The 20,331-nt window shown below is 39.1% G+C and overlaps 1 protein-coding gene across 19 annotated transcripts in view; it reads right to left on the minus strand.

Annotated features, from left to right (window-relative positions):
* ANKS1B (ankyrin repeat and sterile alpha motif domain containing 1B) overlaps positions 1 to 20,331 on the minus strand; it is a 402,720-nt gene that overhangs the window by 52,213 nt on the left and 330,176 nt on the right. For all 19 annotated transcript variants that reach the window (XM_048933569.1, XM_048933568.1, XM_048933550.1 and 16 more), the window contains one exon: positions 2,082 to 2,189. In XM_048933569.1, the coding sequence (XP_048789526.1) occupies positions 2,082 to 2,189 (108 nt within the window). The remainder of the gene's footprint in view (positions 1 to 2,081; positions 2,190 to 20,331) is intronic.

Here is a 20,331-nt window from a genome sequence, read left to right on the forward strand (position 1 = left end):
CAGTTTGTAAAAATGGGAATTCTCTCCAATGGATTCATTTCTGTGTTAAATTACAATTACTATTGTAGTGCTTCTTCAGGTTTTCAGTCTCAATTGTCATCCCTTTAATTTAACCTTCAGCCTCCAAGACCAACAAGGTGAGGATAGGGTTCCATGAATAACAGGTAAAGTGGTCACATACATAAAGATTGCATTGTAATGCACCAAGGATGCATAGGTAACCCAAGATGCAGCATTTTCTAACTTTTGAGCATAAGACTGAAATAAAAGTAAAGTCTCCTTATTAGTGTGGGAATAATACATTTCATAGAAATTTGTCTACTTGTTCCTTTTCTCAGTATTTAACATCTCTTTCTTTGAAATATCTTCAACACTAATACAAAGAGTCAAAAAAGATGAAGTGTTAGCAGTGCTTAGGTTGACCTTGGGACCTTAAAGATACAGTCTTTAAACAAGGAACAATCTTTTCTATTAGATATAAATCAATCTTCTAGTAGCAGCAGATATTTTATTCAAACCAAGTTTTAAGCTAAAATTATTGCAAGCTACAGATTGAATATTATGTCCTTGCTGTCCTTGGGTGAAATGGTATAGTTGAAGATGGTGGGAGACTCATTCAAACTCACGTCCTTTCCTTTAGGATTCTCTGTGAAGACTGCAATACCACAAAATGATGAATGACATTTAGCATTTGCCTGCATCAGTAGCTCTGGCTGTTGGATGACACTTCCTACCATTTTAACTACAGATGGAGGACATCCAGCTTTATCTTCACTATTAATTGAGAATATACAATTCTAATCAGTAACATAGGCCGTGGAAACATTCCTACAGGCTGAAGAGAAACTAATTCCCCAATCCGAAGCACTGAAAGCACCGAGCAAAAATGTGTGACTTTCAAATGCCAGCCCATGATTCCTGTTTCCTTGATGTGTTTTAACACCTGCCATGCACCAGGAAATTATTCACATAATATATCCAATACAAAATACAAGAGAAATATCTGCCCATTTGTGAAATGTGCCTTAGAGCAGTACACCATGGATTTTGACACATTTTTTTGAGATGGCATTAGGAATAGGTTGAATTTAGGGATTTAAGATGTCAGTATGTGGCATTTGAGAATAAGCAGGGTGAAAACAGACTGGTCACAGAAATCAGAGTGTATGTGAAAATAAGCCCTCATTCTGTCTTTCTCTATTTCTTTTTACACCAGAAAATTTGTCTTGGGAGCAGAGGCCACCCTCTGACATTTCAACATTTAGACCCAAATGAGATTCCAGTCAGAAATGCAGCCCCATGAAAATAATCAAATCCAATCAAATGCAAAAGATGTGACCAAAAATATCTACATAAAAAATGTGTAGATGAATATGAACTCCCTTGGAGAGAACACAGTAGGAATGGGTCAGACCTCAACTCAGCAAGGGTAAGAGGCAGCAGTAAAGCAAAGTTGCTGGACCAAAGAAACCGAAAAAAAATTGGTATAACAGTAGGAGATTAAAATAGGGGGAGTGTGAAAAATACCCAGGGACACTGCAACGAGACTTCTGAAGGAGGGAATACAAATGAAAAACAAAAAACGCAAAGAAACTTCTGATACACAGTAAAACCTTGAGGGCATTTGTATCTCAACAATTCTAAGAGGCTCTCTTTAAAGAAAGGACATCTGAAAAGTAAGTCAGAGCATTCTCAAAATGTGGAAGGAGAACTGTAACTCTGAAGTACAGATCACTTGGGCTGAGATTCCTATGGGCAGATGTAGATGTGCAGCTTGCAGACACCTGCTCCTCAGTTGGCTTTTTGAGCTGAGAAGATAAGCTGGCAATTCTAAGGCACTTCCTCATCCTAAGGCAGACATCTGAACCAGGTCAGATGAATCATCTAGAGAAAATACCTAGTTCTCTGCATTGGCTACAAGGCCAGTTGTGGCTGAGCAGGTCAGCTGAAGATATCTACATTGTAAACTGCTGAAGAGAGATAAGCTGAACCCCACTGAAAGTGGCTGTTGATTTCATTAGAATACAGGAATTGTTCTCTGACTTTTCAAGAAATGCAAACAAATGCTCGTGGGAACTCACCCTGAGGGTTATCGAACGAGGTGGCTTCTGAGGAGGATCTTCGTGTAGCCGGTCTCCCAAGGATGCCAGAACACGCTTCCGATGACCAATCAAGCTAATTTTTAAGACCTGGGAAAGTGACAAAATATCTCATTAGAAAGAACACATTGCAATCATTAAATAAAGAAGAACCGTTCAGAGTGAAGACATTTTCTCTCTAAGCACTTTAACAATTAGTTCACGGTACAGGTTGAGCAGAGCTGTGTAAAGCAGACAGAAAGCACAGAAAACGAAGGAAGATACCAAAGCAGGTATAAATGTGTAAAATGAAAAATAATCTCAGAAGAGTAAGGAGGAAAGAAGAATGATATAGAAAGAGAAGGCAGCTGAGCAGGACCAAAAAAAAAAACCAACAAGACAAGAGGAGACTGGAAACAGAAATGGAGTCAAGAAGTGAATTATAAGAATTATAGGAATTCACATGTATGGGAAGGTTGCCAGTATTAGAGACCAGAAAGGGAGGAACAGCCAGCAGATAGAGACAGTAACAAGGGGCAAAAGGAACTGCGTATACCATATAATACTAGTTATAGGCCTATTCATCATTCTTTTTATGGGTAGTCTCTGAATGACACGCACGGTTTGCATTTCTCTCTTAGAATCACCCTCATGTAAGAAAAACAGGATAGATATGTTCTCTCAAAACTTGTCCTGGTATTCCACTACTTCTATCAGATGCAATGAAAAGTATCTTTTGCACACAAACATGACCATCTGTGGACATGTTCAAATTCCTTCTGCTCATCCAAACTCCAAGAACGCCACCAAAAAATCGTTTCAAATTCATTTGCAATTATTGCCTACCTATACCCCTCCCTGTCCCTACCATGTACAAAAACACCACTGTTCGTAGGAAAAAAGAAAGAGAAGAAACAGAAAGTTGGAAACTTGAGTATTACTGGAAAAAGAAACAAGAAAGAATGTATTTTGATGACACTCTTTAATGGCTCCAATTGCTTCAAAGTGTAAAGCAGCCTTGACTGCAAAAGCAAGCCTCTGCTCTCCAACAGCAGATCCTCACGTAACTCTTCCAGACTGCATATGGTTTCATACACCAGAGCTGCCTCCATTCATTCCCAGAAGACAGTGCTTCCCACTATTTTTAGGACCACCGTGTGTTAACAGCTTTCAGTGGAGAGGAACTTCTTACTCAACCTAGAAAAAATGATAGTCCCCAGAAAACCCCGAAAACACTACCTTGTAAGTGAACAATTACCTCAGTTCAAGCAGTACCACTAAGAATACTGCTCATGAAAAAAAATAAAACTAAACAAACAACAAAAAAGAAAGCCCAGCAGCTCTGCAAAGGCATCTCCTGGATCCATAATCTCAGGTTAGAGTACAGCAACACACAGTCCTCATTCTCAGGGTGACCTCCGATCCACAGGAGAGTGAAATCATTCACACATCCACTCCTATACTATGCTGATACCACTAAATATCAAGAATATCCTGTCCACCTGAACCCATAAAGTGACGGGCTATGACATGATATGGACATGACCTATGACAAGTCCGAGCTGCGGAGTCCCACCAGCCTCTTACGCTCCCTTGTGTTGGCCTACATCTGTGGAAGCTCTCATAAGGCTGAGATAGGAGAGCACACACTGAAATGCCAAAGGCACACAGGAGACTTAGTTATGTATTCAGTTTACACTGAATGTTAAACAGAAGGGTGCACAGTTTATCTCGGTATTTAACTGTATGAAACACGTGAATGAACTACAGCTGCTTTAAGCTGTACTCAGGTAATGCACTTCACTGAACTCCTTTCTTTCATAATGCTTTCCGCATCATCAAGAGAATCTACCCAGAGATTTTTAAGTCAGTCTACAATTCTTGGGTCATTCTGAGGTCCTCAACGCTTTTGAATGCCTTATTAGCTATATCAAACCAGGTAAAGGAATCCACACAAAGGAGTTCTCCACGATTTCATACAGCTGCTGAACAGGAGACGAGAGGACACCAGTCTTGGGGGATTTTCACATAAAAGGTAGGAGGGTTCACATGGTTGCATTATTTCAAAAAGAGCACTCAATTACAAAACAATACAGATCATTAAACTTCATAAACACAGCAAGTTTATTTGACTTTTTTTTTTCCCCCACTAAAATGATGGTCGCCCCAAATCTGAAGTGGTATGGATTTAAAGATGAAACCTACAAAAACCATTATCACCCTCAGCCAGCAGATCTGTTTACTTAGTTGGAGTACATACTATTATCTGAAGGCACTTGTTTTCTTCTAGAAATGAACTCTTCCTATTTCTCAACAACATACAATACTGTTTTCTGAAGCACTTCTATATTTGAGTTATGAGATTTAACAAACACCCTGGAACTCTGAAAACTTGTTCTGTGATGGATTATCCTTGACAGGATTTATCAAAAAAATGTCAAATACCACAAATATAGGCCAATGGTGTACAATGGCAAAGTTGCCTCAAGCAATCTTAGGAACATCTTAATGTTTTTTTATCAGAACACCATTAGAAATCTAGCACACACTTAGCCCACAAGTTACTTGCCCATGGATATCTCCTATGCAGCATGCAACAGTGAAACCAATATAGTGCACATAAGTGCTGTGCAACAAGGCATTCTGTCAAATGGACTGTAGCCTACTTCATATGTGACAACGTAAGAGTTTTGCACTGTGGTGGCAGTAATCAGCTAGACAAACTGTGTGTGCAACTTAAGGCCCCGCACAGCCTGTATTTCACTGCTGCGACAAAAAAAAGCATGTAGATGACATGTCTGCTTCCACACCAACTGCACAACATCTGAGATGAATATAATGCAACTCTATCTCAGGCACTTGTTTATACCTGATGCCATGATGCAATTAAAGGAGGATAGTGCAAATTATTTGTCCAAAGCAATTACATATGCACACAAATGTAATCCAATTTTATTCCCACATTCTCCAATGATTAGTATACAAAATGAAATTCCACTAGGAAAATGTAAGAAATCCACAAATGTAACCAATGCTAAACTTCAGATTTAGATGTCTGACTTAGCTGACAGATGTTTTAAAAAACAAACACATGTAGCCCAGTAACTCCCTGGTGGCTGCATATGTGCAGATGCTGGAATTAACAAGTTATAGCATCTAAAACTGAACATTATTTTTGCAACAATCTTCCGCCTCATATTTTCTTCTCATGGAATAGTAGGAACAAATACTGCAACTTTGTAATTATTCTACATTTTTTTTTTCCTTTTTAAATGGCATTATAAGGATTGCTGAAATGCAAGATATCAATTCCCTTTCTTCTGGAATAACATGAAAAGCTTCTATATGGAGCAGAATGGATGACATCAGTGCATTAGGATGGCAGTAGTAAAATTGGTATGGACTAAATGGGCAGTAGCAGTCAAATACTAGGAGGCAGCTATACAATGGAAAAGTAGAGAGTGATCAGAACAGTACTGCTAATTCTCAAGTAGCAGCACGAGAGACGTTACAATTTAAGCTTCATCTAATAAGATCACAACCCTAACATTTAGGGCTAAAAAGAAAAAAATGGACAAACCAAGGTATGGTCTGCAGCAAGTAGACAGTCCGAAATTTTGGTTAAATTGAATTTTATTAAGCTGTTGTTCTGCTGATCATATTGGAATAAGCTCAAGCTTCTCGCAGGTGAAGAATGTGTTGAGTATTACTTTTCCGCCACAACATCATGCCACATCCTGACACATGGCAGTACCCAGAATACCCATGAAGCTGGCCTCAACCAGCCAACACAGCTCACTTATCAACATATTTGGTGTAACTGAAAGCTCAAAAATGGATTAAATGCATTTACTATATCAAACTCAGTATATGGATGACACTTTGTGCAAAATTTGACAAGCTCTACTAACACAACTGATGTCTCTGATGACAGTTCATCACCACTACCACAAAAATACCCTCTCAAAAAACCCAACCAAACGAAAAGCCCAATTAACAGTGATCAAAACACCACGGTGTAACAATGGCCTAATTTGAAAGAGAAATTTGTCTGTGTCCTTAAACGTCCATAAAAAATGACCATTGCCACTACATTAGAGAGCTGATACATGACTCCATGCCCCGCTCCTCCTGCTGATCTCCAGCTGCTGTGGGATGCTGGGCACACAGGAGCCCAAGTACTGAGTGGGCTCACTGATCTTCTGCTCCATGAGGCCCTATGGGATCAGGCCTACACCCAAAGTGACTGAGCACTGAGGGAAGAAGTAAATTCTGCATCCTTCCCACCCCCTTCCTTCCTCATAGGAACATGCAATGTGTTGGCAGAAAGTAAAAGCTACACCAGACAGCTGTGATATTGAATGGAAGTAGTTTATCACCAACAGACACAGCCAAGTGCAGTCTAAACAGCATTAAACTTTTGTTGTGTTTTTCATGTAGTTGATATTGGATATTTCTCATGCTGATTCTCATCCTGTAACTGCCAATATTTTCCAGCCACAAAACCATTACCCTACTACCAATATTACAAACCCTCACTCATTTGTGCTTGAACAGTGTAGGGACTCTTCTGTGGCACCCCAAACATTCAGCAAAGCACAAGTACAGGATGCGATGGTAGCTTCTGGGCACTTCAAGATCAGGGATGGGCTGAAGCTCTGCACACACCTCTTGTTTGCGCAACCACCATGCAAGCAATTGTGTTTTATGTATATGATGAGACTTGCAAGAGACTTCTGATTTCATACCATAATGATATAAAATATGCCTCATTATCTCTCTGAATTAATCACCCAACTGGAAGCAGATGTCAGTTGTCTTAGTGATAGCATTTCACAGAGACAGATGGTTGCCTAATAAGTTCTGTTTCTATATGTTGATCATGAAGAACTGATGTTGCTTTGTTTTTTTTTCCCCTAAAATATATAATTGAGCTGCAAATTTGCAGCTTAATGATTCTAAGAAGCCAAAGGTCAAGAGTATTCTCAAGAAAAAACGCTATTTTAAATCACAGGTTCTTACTCCCATCGGAGCTTCTGTCTGTCGCTTGCTGCCAGATTAGCTGTGCTACATCAGAGTTCAGTCACTGCCATCCCACTACAGATTTAGATGCGTGAGAATTTACCATTTTTTGCAGAACTACTCAGGATAGTCTTCAGTGGTGTGGAGGTCGCTGGAATTTTTGCCCTGATTTCACAGGACAAGGCATTTCTGTCATCAAATGGTTTTCAGAGCACTCATTAGTTTAAGAATCTGCTGTCTGAGTATATCAGGTGCTGGTATTTTCGGCTCCATCACAGATTTGAAAGAAGTAATTTTTTAAAACATCATGATTTTATGCTTGTAATCAGTAACTCTTAATACTCCAGTGGAAATACATTAGTTTACTTTTTAAATAATAGAATTCAGGAAAACACAATGAAACCAGACTGGCAAATAAAGAGATTGGGTCTTTTTACCTCCTGAGGATGTGCCTCAGAATGACTGTTTTAAAGTACATGCATATTTTTTTAATTAAAAAGAAGTTAAATCCATGGCCTTTAGAAACACCAAAATCAAATGGTTTGGAAGCTTCAGATTTAAGAACAAATACTACAGACATACTTTTTTTTAATATATATATATACATAAGACTCAGAAATCTACTGTACATACAAAGTCTACTATACATACAAAGACATAAACTGTTACAATAACGATCACCTATTCGAAGAGACAAGCAGTGCTAAGCAGTCCTGTACAGAAAGTGAACTGCACTCCTGCTATTTTCACAGGCAGGAAGTGGAAAAATTATTGGACAGTTTGAAAGGTGGAATAAATTCCCAAAGGCAGTCCTAGAGGACAGAATTCTTAGGCTGCTCCCTCCAGCAGTGATTTGCATTTCCACCTCTGTGTTAATGTCAGCCCTAGTCACTGGTTCAGATCAGATTTGGAAAACGTGTGGTCACAGACACCAGGAGCATTATTCCCAGGGTCCTCAGTGTTAATCAAATATCATGACGAGAGAGCAATTGCAACACCAATATGTTATCCTATTACGTTTGTCAGGATTACTTACAGAGTGGATAAATTATAACTAAAGTTACTGGTACTACAACACATTTCATAATGAGCTAATCATTTATTTATCCGCTTTTAATATGCAATTATCGGCCAAGCACATTAATCTGTATACAAGGCTGAAATACAGATTGCATAAGGAGAAGTTGGAGATAAAATACAAATCTCCATGGAAAATTTATCAATTCCAAATTGGTCCTTTTTCTATCATGGTTCATTTTCATCATGGACTTAATTATAAGCAAAAGGGAAAAATATACACGAAGAAAAATCAAGGCCTTATAAAGAATGGGATATTTATCTGCTAAATAAAAAGTTGCTTGTTTTTATGCACTTAAGCTCTCTAATCATTCATAGCAATGAACACTGCTTTCATGATATAAGAAAGTAAAAAGCCACTTGCTGCTAGGAATAAAATTTCAGATTATACTTGTTGACGGTTATAACAAATGCTGTCATTAATACAATATCAGAACAGTATCAGTTAGATATACAGACAGCAAAACATTAGAATTGAAAAGATTTTATTTCTATATCACATGATTATATACACTGATAAAAACAGCAATAAAAATAATGAAAAATACCTAAGTTGGTGTTAGGTATTGGTTCAGTTGGTTTCCTACTAACAATACTAGAACTTAACAGAAGCCCAATCTATGCTGGGTTTTATTTTTGATTTTATAGTTTGTCAATCCTCAACATCTTGCAGATACACAGCAGCTGTAAAAAGAGCCAAACATTGGACAGGAAAAGCTGAACCAAGCATCAGAACAATTACTAAGAGATAGGCTATTCTAAATGCACTTACAATCCTAGTATGCTGGTAAGTTAACAGTTGTATGCTCAAAAACATGATTATTATTTTATGAAGATGTTTTCAATTCAGCAATTTTTTTTCTAAATGGTTAAACACATTAAAAGCATGGTTTCCATCAGTGAGTAGCCAATTCAAGGCTGATTTTTGCTACTGAGTGATTTGACAAACCACCACTAAGCAGCCTAAAATTGCTTTTTCCCTAGAGCATTAAATATGTAACATGAAAAAAGACTTCATAACCTCTGATACAAGAGCCATCAATGGCAATGTCAATACTATTGTAAAAGCATGATGGCCAGGACACAACCCACCCAAATACACAGCCAGAGTACAGGTGATGTGTCCTCTAAGTCTCAGGAAAACTACATAGAGATGCTATCTAAAAAGACAGATCTGCAGAAGATGGATGAGAGGGAGAGGAGCAGCATGAGCTCTCAAGATCACACCTCAGGGATCCTATCTGGCCATACCAGAGCTGGGACATGGGCTGGGAGCAGCTCCTTGTAAAACCAGTTCCTTACCTGGTTCCTCACCTGACACGGGGCAGCTCACATGTCAAAGGAGGATGGGGGAAAGGGAACAGAGTGGAAATGCTGCAGTTACAGAAGTGCATGTCACACCTGAGACAGTGGAATCACACTTTCACTCGCACTGGACCACCTGCAGAAAGACAGCAGCTAGCATCACAGCACGGACCCTGCAGCCATGTTTCAACAATAACTGTGGTCATCGAACCTATTCTTTTCAGCATTCAGCAGTTACCACATTTAGTCTTCTAGACTGTCTGTCAGAGGAGTCTGTCATTCTCCCCCCGAGGATTGGAGCAAACCAGTCAGACAAGTTAGCCATTTCATGAAAAATGCTTTTCTGCTCATAACTGTTTCTGTCTTATCAGTGTTCAGTTCAGATCCACTCTTCTGCAGGGTGGCTGTTTGGCCTTGGCCGTACAGTCTTCTCTGACAGCATTTGGTATGCTAGGTGAAATAAAACACATTTTGTCATGTGCTAGGATAGGCACTGTTGGCACAATCCTGAATATGGTGTGTTATGCTATGCAGAGATGTCTCCTCCATCAAGACCTTCATTATTTCATTGCTTCCCAAGAAATACGCAGCTAAAGATAAGATGTGATGTAAAATGGGCCTCAGTTACTGCTCAACCTGTTCTGCAGCAACAGCTATCTGACCATTTCATAGAATTACAGAATGGCTTGAGTTGGGAAGAACTTCAAAGATTGTCAGGTTCCAACCCCCTTGCCACAGGCCGGATTGCCAACTGCTAGATCAAATACTAGATCAGACTGCCCTGAGCCTCACACAACCTGGCCTTGAATACATCCAGGGACAGAGCATCCACAACCTCTCTGGGAAACCTGTTCCATCACCTCACCACTCTCTCAGGAAAAACTTTTTTTCCCTGACATCAGATCTAAATATCCCCTTAGTTTAAAACCATTCCCCCTTGTCCTATCACTATTGACCATTGTAAAAAGTTGATTTCACCTCTGTTCAGGACAGTCCCTAAAAGAACAAACTCTGAAAGATCTATAACCTTAGTATACATTAGGGCATGACATACAGACTTTCTATAACAGTAACAAAAAACCCTTAATCAAACTGTTTTTCAAGTTGTTTTATACTACCTTGCTTTGCAAACTTTGCATGAGTTCATTAGAACAATTACTACAAATTCTGAAAGACAACCTCGGCTTTAAATAAATTGTAGCAGCATCCTTCTTAGGCCTCACTCCATCCCTTGAATTTCATCAATCTCATTCTTCAATGCCAACTGAATGAAGCAACAAACATAAAACCCACCAGCTCAACTCAACTATAGCTGTAATAATCTACTCCATCAGATAGTCAAAGCAATTAGCAATTAAAATTACAGCAATTCTGTCTCACCTAATTTGGTTTTGATTGCGATGTTGCCCGTCAAAGTCTGAACCCCAAATCTTGTCCATTTCCCAGCTACATTGCATGGCTTTATAAAAAAAGCTATTAGTTCTCCCTTAGATCTTACTTCGTTTATATTCTTTATGCTATCATAACTGTAGCAACACTATTACTACCTTAAAAAAGGCAATGGCCACCATAGCAGACCAGAATCCTACATCACAGGCAGAGCTGGCACCATGCTGTACTTTGACTCTTAATCTGTGAGGAGGAAGCACCGTGGGTGGGAGAGAACAGTCTCTATGAGCTCAGCAGGACGGCTGGATTAGCTCCACCAGGGGCAGCAAGGGGACAGTGCAAGCATTTCCCAAAATATCTTATCCTTTCATGCCTTGAGGTAAGAGCAGGAAGGCACACCATCAAAAAGTGGGGTTACAAAAGGATACAAATAAAGTGGAAAAGATATTCAGCCATCAATAGCTCAGGTATTTTCTTCTTCCCTTGTGACTCTCAGCAATATGAGAAATTCCAGCATAAAAGATTACTGTCTCCAAGAGTTGAGTTAAATTAAAACAGCAAAGCCGTTCAGATCACGCACACCTTCTTATATGAATTCCTTCATTAAACATTCAACATTAGTCTGACTTAAGGAAGAAACATTTTTGTGCAGAGCTAAATCAGAACAAAGCAAGTGGGCAAACTGTACTGAAGAGCTCTCTGAAAAGAGCCGTTCTTCACTACAGTTGAAAAAAACAGAGCTTAACTTAAACAAAAAGCAGCAGAGATTTGGTCATCTTGAACTTGTTTTCCTTGAAGTTTCTTGTTAAATTAAAAAGAATGTATGTGTGTATCTTTTAGAATTCCATCAGTTTTGGCAGCTACATTATTAATGTAGCAGGCTGGCAAAACCCACAAGCGAGTGGATTGCCACGGGAGCCTTTCTTGCTCTAAATTCCATTTGAATTTTCTCACTGAGAAGGGCTGTGTCAGACTGCTACAGCTGGGTTGTGTAGCATGTTTACTTCACCTCTGCTCTTCTGTTGTTTTCTTTTCTCTTTCCATCCTTATCAAAAGTTCCTGAAAAGAGAAAGTTCTCTTCACAGGCAATGTCAAAAGCAGGATAAGCCCCATCTGCATGGCTCAGGCTTTGCCTTTCTTGTTCTTTGCCTTAGGCCCATCCAACTTATGCATTCAAAGGAAGAAAAGGTGGGGCCAAGGAGTTCATTCTCCACTTCTCCCACCAGTAGTGTAAAACCAGCTGTCCTGATCTTGCAGAGAGCATTACAAGAACAGATTGTTGGATCTGCAAGAAACCAAAACAACTTGGTGGCCCTGTGCACAAAGCTGACTGCACAAAGCTAACAGCCACCCTGTGTTACAGAAAGTCATGGTTCCCAAACCACTTCTAATGTTGTCAACAGTCTCCCCAACATTATACCTTTTCTTAATTCTAAATTCTAAATAAATTTGCAATACAGCAAATAATATCTTGGATTGGGTGATTAACTGTTCTGATTTCTGAATTATGTTTTCATTAATATTTAACCTAAGTTGTCTCTTCTCTAGCTCTTGTTCTGTCCTCATTGATTTATGAAAATAATTCATCATTATCTCCCTTATAACAACCACTCACATGCTGGCAGGAAGTTACATATGCCCTCACTCCTGGTCAAGTTTTCCAGTTGAGACACAGCCATGATCGCTGAAGAACACAAATAGAAAAAAGACAAAAATCCTATTCCCCTCATCTAAAAAGCAGTATAAATGCATACACTTTTTTTTTTTTCCCCCTTTAAAAATAAGTAATATAAGACACAAGAGAGAAAAGAACCATTTTCCATTTTTTGGCATGTCATTTATCATGATATACACACAATTTTACAAAACTTTTCTACCAACAATATCACTTTCCCTTAAATCTCTTCTGACTGGACATTATTCTCAAACAGAAAGGGAACCATGCAAAGGAGCAAAGTTTTATACATGCTCCTCTTGTTAATATACACAACACCTATATATCACTGTCTTTTTTCTGTGTTATGTAGCTGACTGATGTTCAGTTGAATACCCAGCAGCTCTACTCCTGTCCAAATTATTCCCCCAGTAGTGCTGCTCAGTAATATACTCAGAGCTTGTTATATTCTTTCATGTGATCTGTACTTCCAAAATAAATCACACTCACATTTCTTCAATTAATTATTATATAACTTATTAAGTTCATTTATGCATTATAAAGATCATCATCTATTTTAATCCTATTTTACAAATGCTACTACAGCATTAAATAACCACCCTTCAGATCAGAAATAATACCATGAAAATCCACATTTGTTTGGGACAAATTTGCAGAACTTTCATTTTGCTGGAGCATGAAATTTTAAATGTGAGAGAAGATACATTAGCTTATATGTACATTTATTTATATGTATCAATTTATAGCATTACATGCAGCAATCCATAGCACTATGGTGAAGATAAACGTTTCTACGTCATTTTGTCACAAATGTGCACGCTAGCATGGATCACATTTACTCACTGTAATGTAAGAAAGTCTGTCATGAACATTTTATGCTAAATCACCACATGAACTATGATTAATGATGAATCAGAAGAGTAGATTTGTATGAATAACAAGCAAAGGAGGATACAAATCTTATTATGGACAATTAGATGACAACATAACTTATGTACTTGCTGTGTTCTAGTATGTATCCACTTGGAATATATATTTTATAAATTTTTATCGTTATTTATTTTATCATAGAATCACAGTGTTTGGAAGGGACCTCTGGGGATCACCAAGTTCAACCCCCTGCTAAAGCAGGTTCCCTGGAATAGGTCACACAGGCAGGCACTAGGTGGGTCTTCAATCTCTCCAGAGGAGGCAGCTTTACAACCTTTCTGGGCAGCCTGTTCCAGTGCTCTGTCATGCCCACAGTAAAGCAGTTCTTCCTCATGATTGCATGGAACTTCCTGTGTTGCAGTTTGTGCCCATCACCCCTTGTCCTGTTGCCAGGCACCACTGAGAAAAGCCTGGCCCCATCCACTTGACTTCTGCCCGTTAGATATTTATGAGCATTGATAAGATCTCCTCTCAGCATTCTCTTCTCCTGGCTAAAGAGGTTCAGGTCTCTCAGCCTTTCTTTGTACGGGAGATGCTCCAGGCCCCTTCTCTTCATAGAATCATAGAATCATCAAGGTTGTAAAAGACCTCTAACATCATCCACTCCAACCATCCACCTATCACCAACATTTCCTACTAAACCATGTTCCTCATTACAATACCTAAGTGTTTCTTGAACACCTCCAGGGACAGCGTCTCTTTCTGTGCATGACCACTCTCTTGGAGAAGAAGTATTTCCTAATGTCCAACCTGAATCTTCCCTGGCGCAACTTGAGGCATTCCCTTCCCGTCAAGAACAGGCTGACCCCCACCTCACCACAGTCTCCTTCAGGTAGTTGCAGAGAGCAATAAGGCCATTCTCATCCTGAGCCTCCTCTTCTCCATCTTTGTGGCCCTCTGACGGATTCTAGAAAATGCCTTTTGAACTGAAGCTTTTGAACTCAGGAGCTCAGAACTGGACACAGCCCACAACCAGACATATTTATAAGTAAAATGTATTTCAAAGATGTTCTATAGAATCCGGTGCGTTTCAAATAAGTCCGCGTGTAGTCACTGTCAGTTATGTATAGTTTTAGAAACTTTTCTACTCATGTATACATCTTCTTTATTTGTTTTTCCTGTTTTTTTCCGTATTTGTATAAGCTGGATCTAGCAAAGTGTAGGCATTTTCTCATTTTAAGTCATGACATTTAAAATTGCTTCTGCTGTTAATATAAACCTTTGAATCATAAAATATTTTCAATTCATAGTTTTTGTTCATATTTTCTTCTCAAATAAGTGTGTTACATAAACTCAACAGCAAGAGTAAACCAAATTTCTGCACAGAACTGAAAGTAAGTGACTGTGCTACTTTAGTAGTAGAAAAGAAAAAAAACCACTTCAGCTAAAAGGTTAAACATGCTTTTGAAATGTTGTATTACACTGCTGCATCACACACCTCGGGCTTCCTCAGCTGGGGTCAATTTCTTAATTTTCAGGAACTCCTCTGTTTTACCTTAATTTGGTCAGAGACAGACACAGCTGATCTTTTCTGAATTAATACCTATCACAAGCCGTTTACCAAGTGCTAATATTCCCACTGAGACACCAGGCACATGCCTGTCTGTCAGCCAAGGCAACAGAACCAACAGCGCAACAACATTTCCCCAGGAAAGCATAGCACAGTCACTTTGGAGATAATTCTCCAGATTCCTTGTGCTTTAAGGTTTGGAACTGTACATAGAGTTAACAAAATATTTTCCAAGAAATACTGGCACTTCTGAAGATGAAATACATATTTCAGTTTGGAAAACAGATAGCATGGTGAATCTACCAACACTCTGAAAGCTTCAAACTTGCTCCCAGATAATGGCTCTCTGATGAAAGAGCCCCATGGGTGCCGACACAGAGCCAGCCCAATCCTGGTATCGATTTGGCTCAAGAGGTCTCGCCCAGGCCTGGTATTCCTGCACATCAGTGGTTGGTGAGCAAGGGAAAGGTAAACAAATATTGAAGCGCTCCTGAAAACCATAAACCAAAAAGGTGGTGAGGGAAGGCACCAGCCAGAACCAAGCTGTGACTGTGCAAGGAGATTTATCTGCTGAGAACTTGAAATGCAAATGTTAAGTTTCATTAATCCACTTCTTATCTGCAGGGACAACCAATGCAGGCACCTGAGATAATAAGGTAAAATGGGAATTTGTAACCTATGAGGGAGAAAATGAGTACCAGAAATTTGAAGAGGCTGAATAACAGAGGAGAGGAATAGGAAGACCATAAAAGGGTCATTATAGTAATCAAATGAGATCTAGAATTCACATTTAATAATGAAACTAAATGGCAGCTACTTGAAGGAGGATACCAATAGGTAGCATCTACAAGGCGACAGTGGTAAAGCAGGGTGTATTTTTTTTATTTCTCTGCTCTGGATAGCTTTCTTATTTTCTACTCTGCAAATTCCACTTTTTTCCTACCTCACACCCTTCTCCATATCTCTCTTTACATCAGATTTTCAGCTCAACAGACCCCAAGTTCCTTTTTTCCTCACAGCTTTGTTGCAGGTCCCCTTTTATTTCCTTCCCCACCCCCTACTCAGCTCAGCAATTTAATTTAGGTATTTGCAGCCACCTTCTCCCACTGACCACTATGGAGGTGATAGGGAGAAACAGCAGCAAAAGAATGAGCAGAAACTGCTGACCAACGAATAACGTGCCTGAAGAGAAGCTGTAAAATCAGATGTGATTTAAAGGCATCTGCTCTTCTCTCTAAGCAGTGAAATAGCTATGTAATAAACATTCTCAATGCACGTTTAATTTCCATTATACACGTCATTTATGGGATAGCCACACAAGTGGTTCAGCTTGCAGCAAGACCTCCTCATTCCTCAGCAGGCTCTGTCCTGATCTTGCACCTCTAGCAAACCGCTGAAACAGAGAGAACAAACACCCACATACAGTTCTATTCCTTCGTAGTCTGTACAGCGCGTCTTCTATGTGAGGGGTGCTGCAAGGACCTCCACAGCCAACCCAGGCACAACGTGAGTGCTTAAAAGCTCCGTTGAGATGAACTACGCAAGGAAAATGTTTTCTTGCAAAAGGCATTTTGCAGAATGGCCACTCAAGAACGTTTTTAATGAGTGGTTTTGTAAACATGAGCTCCCGCTGCAGATTGTTTAAATTGCGCAACTAATTTTTAGCTACTTAAAATCTTATGAAATCTCTTCACGGGGGTATATTTTTGTGTTGGCTACACTGAAAATGATTACAGTGTCATAATGCCAAGAAAAAAGGAACAACAAAAAACAACCCTTAGAAAATACCAAAATTTACTTCTTTATGTTATTATTTTGCTAATAAATTTTGTTAAGCCCCTTAACTGCATATATGTTAAAATCATCCAGGGTCAGCTTTAGCAATGTGCAAGCTTCAGTGGTTCAGAATTTTATATATTTTTCTTTTTTTAGAAAACATGGCATGTGTTTGTATCAGCAAGTTTCACCCGTCATTATCCATCTCCCTCCTACACCTTTCTAGTATAAAAACCCCTTCTGCTTGCTGACAGAATACTAATTTGGCTTCGTTTAAATGCTAAAGCTGCAGAGTCCAGCTATCTCATTTAAAATATGTGTAAAGCTATGAAACAATTGACAAGCACAAGGAAGAGTGTCTGCATGAAATTATTTTTCAATAGACACTAAAAAGCCAAAAGCATCCCCTAGCCAATTTTTTTTTCCACACACAACACTTAAAGTCAGAGAAGGGAAAAGGGTAGCATTTACTTAGTAGCTCACCACTTTATATCACCTGTTAAAATAAAGGCCAGGTGATATATCTACAGAGTATGACTTCTGCTTGGGCAGTGAGATTCATTCTTGCAACTACAGCCATATTTCTATTCTGTATGTTTAATATGAAAATGTACATTAAGAAAGCTTGCATTAACCATAAGTGGAGGGCAAGAGGGATTTCCATATAGGAGCGGTACAAAAGATCAGAATGTAGAGCTCTGTGGGCAAGAGCTGGGCTGGTGTCCCTCAGTAGTATTACCCAGTGAATGACACTGAGCAACCTGCCCTCCCTCAGAAGATGTAGCTCTATGCCATGAAGTGGAGAGCACAGTGCAACCTGGAGCTGGCACAATTCACAGAGTTGGTTCCAAATACTTAGCATGCAACTATGTGGAAATGTCTAAGTGGAGTTTAAACACACACACCTTTATGTAAAGATGCATGACTTGTTTAACCCATTAATCCACTCACACATGAACACAAAGCAAGAATCAAAAGTGTGCATGAGAACTCTTACATAGCTGCAGAAGACCAAAACGCATCTGAAAAAACAGTGACCACCAAGGCCAGGATTTGACTAGCATCAAACTGCTCCATGCCAGAGCAAACAGGGAGCCAAGCCTCTTATCTCTGGGATGCTCAGCTGAAGACTTACTCATTCAGATTTGCTCACAGAGGGTCCTGTGGTATATACCAAGTTATGATAAAACAGGTTATCTCTCTCCCCCCCGAGCAAAAATGCGGACACAAGCAACCCAAAATTTTCCATGCATTCGTAGAGAAGATACATGGGCAAGTGAATGATAGCAAAATCTCTTTATATAAATGAATAGGATAGGAAGAAAGCAACTGCATTTTTATACTCTGTAATTCCTGAAAGGTTAAACAGTGACAGAGATTTATCAGTAGAAGCATTGGTAATAACAATAATTAGTTTCAGAGAGTTAATGTAACTTTGTTGTGCAAGATTGCAAGAAGGCAGTAAGTGCTGCTGGATACTTCTGCATTTCTAGATAGAAAACAAATCTCATTTACGGTTTAGCATTTTAAAGAAATGAAAACATTAAGACCTGAGCCTAGTTTGAAAACTGCAACAAGACCAATGCAGGACTGAGCCACGAGCTGACCCATATACCAAAAAATAGAATCTAAAATTAAACAGGAAAATGTACATCATTATTTTAACTTAGCACAAAGTTGCACAGCCAAATCTCTGTGCAGCAAACTGAAAAGTTATCTGTACATTGCAGATTATTATGCATTCACTGAACACACATTTAAATCATTTTTGCTGTTAGTAGTATTGAATTTTTCATGCATTTTCAAGTTGAATAAATGGTAAGAAAAATAATTCAATAGGTCAGCCATTTCATTAACTTTAGTATTAAACAACCAAATCCTTCCAGCAGAATAAAAAAGCTTTTTTTTTTTTTTTTTTTCTATCTTTGCTTGTGGACCTACAGACTTGTCCAGGGAAGTGGAGCCCTCTGAAAAGCCTTCTCAGTTTGCCAGGAGCAGCATGGTGCTGGAAATCTGGGGCTGTACAACTTATATTCCCTGTTGAAACTGTGCTTAGCTCCCACCTAACCCTTTACCTTTTGGACAGATTTACACCTGTGTCCAAGGCTCCTTGTTCCCAAAGGCTAGGATATGTCTAGCTTGGCTTTAATTTTGCTTTAATTTCTGGTTGCAAACCGAGTATCGGCTTAACATAGTTTAATAATTTTACAAGCCTACATACATTAGGACCAAGATAGTGCCTAAAATAGTTTCCACACATTTATAAATTACCTGCCTGCAATGATCTAACAGCACTTAAAGTCTCTTTCAGAAATTTCCTATCATTAACAAGCATGAGATCCTTCTTTCCTTGATGTCAGTGGCAAAATACTGCAATGAAGCTAGTGTCTCACTTAGACATGCAGTATTCCAGTAAAATAGGGATTACACTGCATTGCAGAACTGAAAAGGATGGGCACAGTTAAAATGAATGCTGGACTGAAAGCTGACTGCGTAAAAATACCATTTTCTTATTCAGCAGTCCTACCTTACAAATACATTCAATCTTGCAGCTGCTTATGTTTATGGCTAAAAATAAAATAAAAAAGCAAAGGTTTTTTTGTTGTTGTTTTCGTTTTTTAATTTCAGAGATGGCACACAATGGAGAGAGCAAGCAGATTTCTAATGTTTCTCACTCCTGTGATTTCATCATGAATCTCACCAAAGTCTGTCTTCCTCCCAAAGCCACAAATGTTTCCACATCAGATTTCACCGGGGAAGAAAATGCGCAAGTCCAATGACTGCAGAAGAAACTTTGAATTGTCATATTGCAAAAGGGGAAAAACAAAACCAAAAACCCCACTCATTCTATTTTTTTTTTTTTTTTCTTTTTTTCTGTGATACTCGAGGCCCTTAGTTTGGCTTGCTTCTAATTATCTATAAAATTACAAAGGACAACTGAGTTTCCAATTCTACACGCCGTAATCTGAGACAAGGTGGAGCACCCCTACTGAAAAGACTGATGGCAGGATTTTTAATATCGTGTCAAAGTGAGAAAGACAGCCTTCCAGACACTAACTTAGACTCACAGTCAACATGCTCACTCTATTTAGGAGAAACTTTTTATTTCCAAATCTCACAATTCTGACTTGTGCTCCCTAAGACAAAATGAATGTAACACTTTGCTGCCCTTCAATAAATCTTCCGTGTTTCACAGCATTGGCTTCTGACTTTCACTTAGGAAAAAAGGAATTTATAATCTCTCAGGGATGCAAAAAACCCAACCTTGGACACAGCCCAAGTGTAATCAATGACTAAAAGCAAAATCCACATGCAAAAACGAACGAGGAAAGTTGTGTGGCAGTGGACATTCAAGGTTGTGTGGCAGGAGACACCCAAGGTCAGGCTGGAGGGGGTCTGAACACCCTGATCATCTGTAGGTTCATTGCAGGGAAGCTGGACAAGATGACCTATAAAGGTCTCTTTCAACTCAAACTCTGTGATTCTATAATTTTTTCCTGGCTGTGCTCTGTGCATCTGCAAAAGACACTTTATTGGCATTTATTCTCTTCTCCTAACCCAGTGATGTG

The sequence above is a fragment of the Lagopus muta genome, chromosome 1 (genome assembly GCF_023343835.1).
Source record: "Lagopus muta isolate bLagMut1 chromosome 1, bLagMut1 primary, whole genome shotgun sequence".
NCBI classification, from domain to species: Eukaryota; Metazoa; Chordata; class Aves; order Galliformes; family Phasianidae; genus Lagopus; species Lagopus muta.